General features: G+C 42.5%; 1 protein-coding gene across 3 annotated transcripts in view; it reads right to left on the reverse strand.

The window, feature by feature from the left end:
- LOC101851600 overlaps positions 1-1,437 on the reverse strand; it is a 28,423-nt gene that overhangs the window by 6,183 nt on the left and 20,803 nt on the right. For all 3 annotated transcript variants that reach the window (XM_035971869.1, XM_013086947.2, XM_013086948.2), the window contains exon 2: positions 535-799. In XM_035971869.1, coding sequence (XP_035827762.1) covers positions 535-799 — 265 coding nt within the window. The remainder of the gene's footprint in view (positions 1-534; positions 800-1,437) is intronic.

Raw genomic sequence — 1,437 nt, forward strand, 5'->3', positions numbered from 1 at the left:
TATAAATTTTCAACAGGTAAAGGGGAGGGGCAACTGAATGAGCGTAGATCTTGAGACTCATGACAGGATAATAAGAGAAAATGGCACGCCTCATGTCACTATGAACAGAGTACAGAGATGAGCCATCAAGGTTAACCACTCTTTGCTCGCCATATGTCATAAACTATAAACCAACCAAGGGGTCACGTCAGTTCATTTTAAGGTGGAGGGAGACTATTTTACCGATTGTAAGTCTTAACACGGGTCCCCATAGATTCTTCCCTGGGATCGTTGGTTAAGACCCCGGTTCGCCTAAGATCCCGCATTTCTTTGCTCCCGAGCACTGGGATCTTAGGTGAAGACTACTACTACTACTACTACTACTACTACTACTACTACTACTACTACTACTACTACTACTACTACTACTAAATAATAATACATGTAATAACAATAGATATTATTTGTATAGCGCAAATCCCCGCTCAACAGCAAGCTCTATGCGCTACTACAGTACTATGGAGGGCTCATCAGCCTGAAAGAAACGCCACTTACTTTCCAGATGTTGCTGCCTTGTCTTGGCCTATAGGAGGGATGTTGTATTGATCCCACAGGAGAAAGTGAGACCGAATCTTGCTGAGCTGCAGTCGCTCTAAGGTTGTGTTTTCTAACTTGGGCACGCTTAATGTTGCTTTCGGAGTCTCCCTCATGGCGAGACTAGACACGAGGTAGACTGTGGTCAGTAATCCGCATAGGCTGATGGCGTAAACTACATTCCTAAAAGATACCATGGCGCAATCCCTTAGTCGTCGTTCTGTACCTGAAAGAAGAAAAAAGAAAAGTGAATTAAAAAATTAAGTTTTAGTAGAGGTTTTACGGCGCTCGCAACTGCATAAGGTCATGAGCGCCAGACGATTAGAGGTGTTACAAGAGAGTAACAAACATAAAAAAGAAAAAGGGGATATAAGGAAGATAGATGTTTCATAGGAAAGAAGAAGCAAACCACACCAGACCACCCGCCAACCACCCACAAAAGTGAATTTATCGATGCTGTTATAGCGGGCGCCTCGTTGTTGTCTCTCTCCCCACCACCACCCCCTTCTTCCACACACCTAATTTTCCTCATTATGGCAGTGAAGATTGTTAATATTTTACGCCTATATCGACACAATTTAGGTTAAGTACATGTATATAATTATGTAAGGGCTTCTTCGACCCTGATTGTTGGTCTTCCTCAAAACATTGAGACCAAGAACGGTAGCAGTGATAGTAGTAGAACAAGGAGGTTACAGTAAGGTCCTTGTAGTAGAAGCACCAAAGCCTACTTTCTGCCTCGTGATCTTAACCAACAGATCCCTCTTTTACTTCATTTTATCATTCAATAGCTGGATCTAGAATACCCCTATTTGTTAAAATTTGTTTGTGTTGACCTATCGCGGTATTTTCGGACCAGACCCT

The sequence above is a fragment of the Aplysia californica genome, unplaced genomic scaffold (assembly GCF_000002075.1).
Source record: "Aplysia californica isolate F4 #8 unplaced genomic scaffold, AplCal3.0 scaffold00524, whole genome shotgun sequence".
Lineage (NCBI taxonomy): Eukaryota > Metazoa > Mollusca > Gastropoda > Aplysiida > Aplysiidae > Aplysia > Aplysia californica.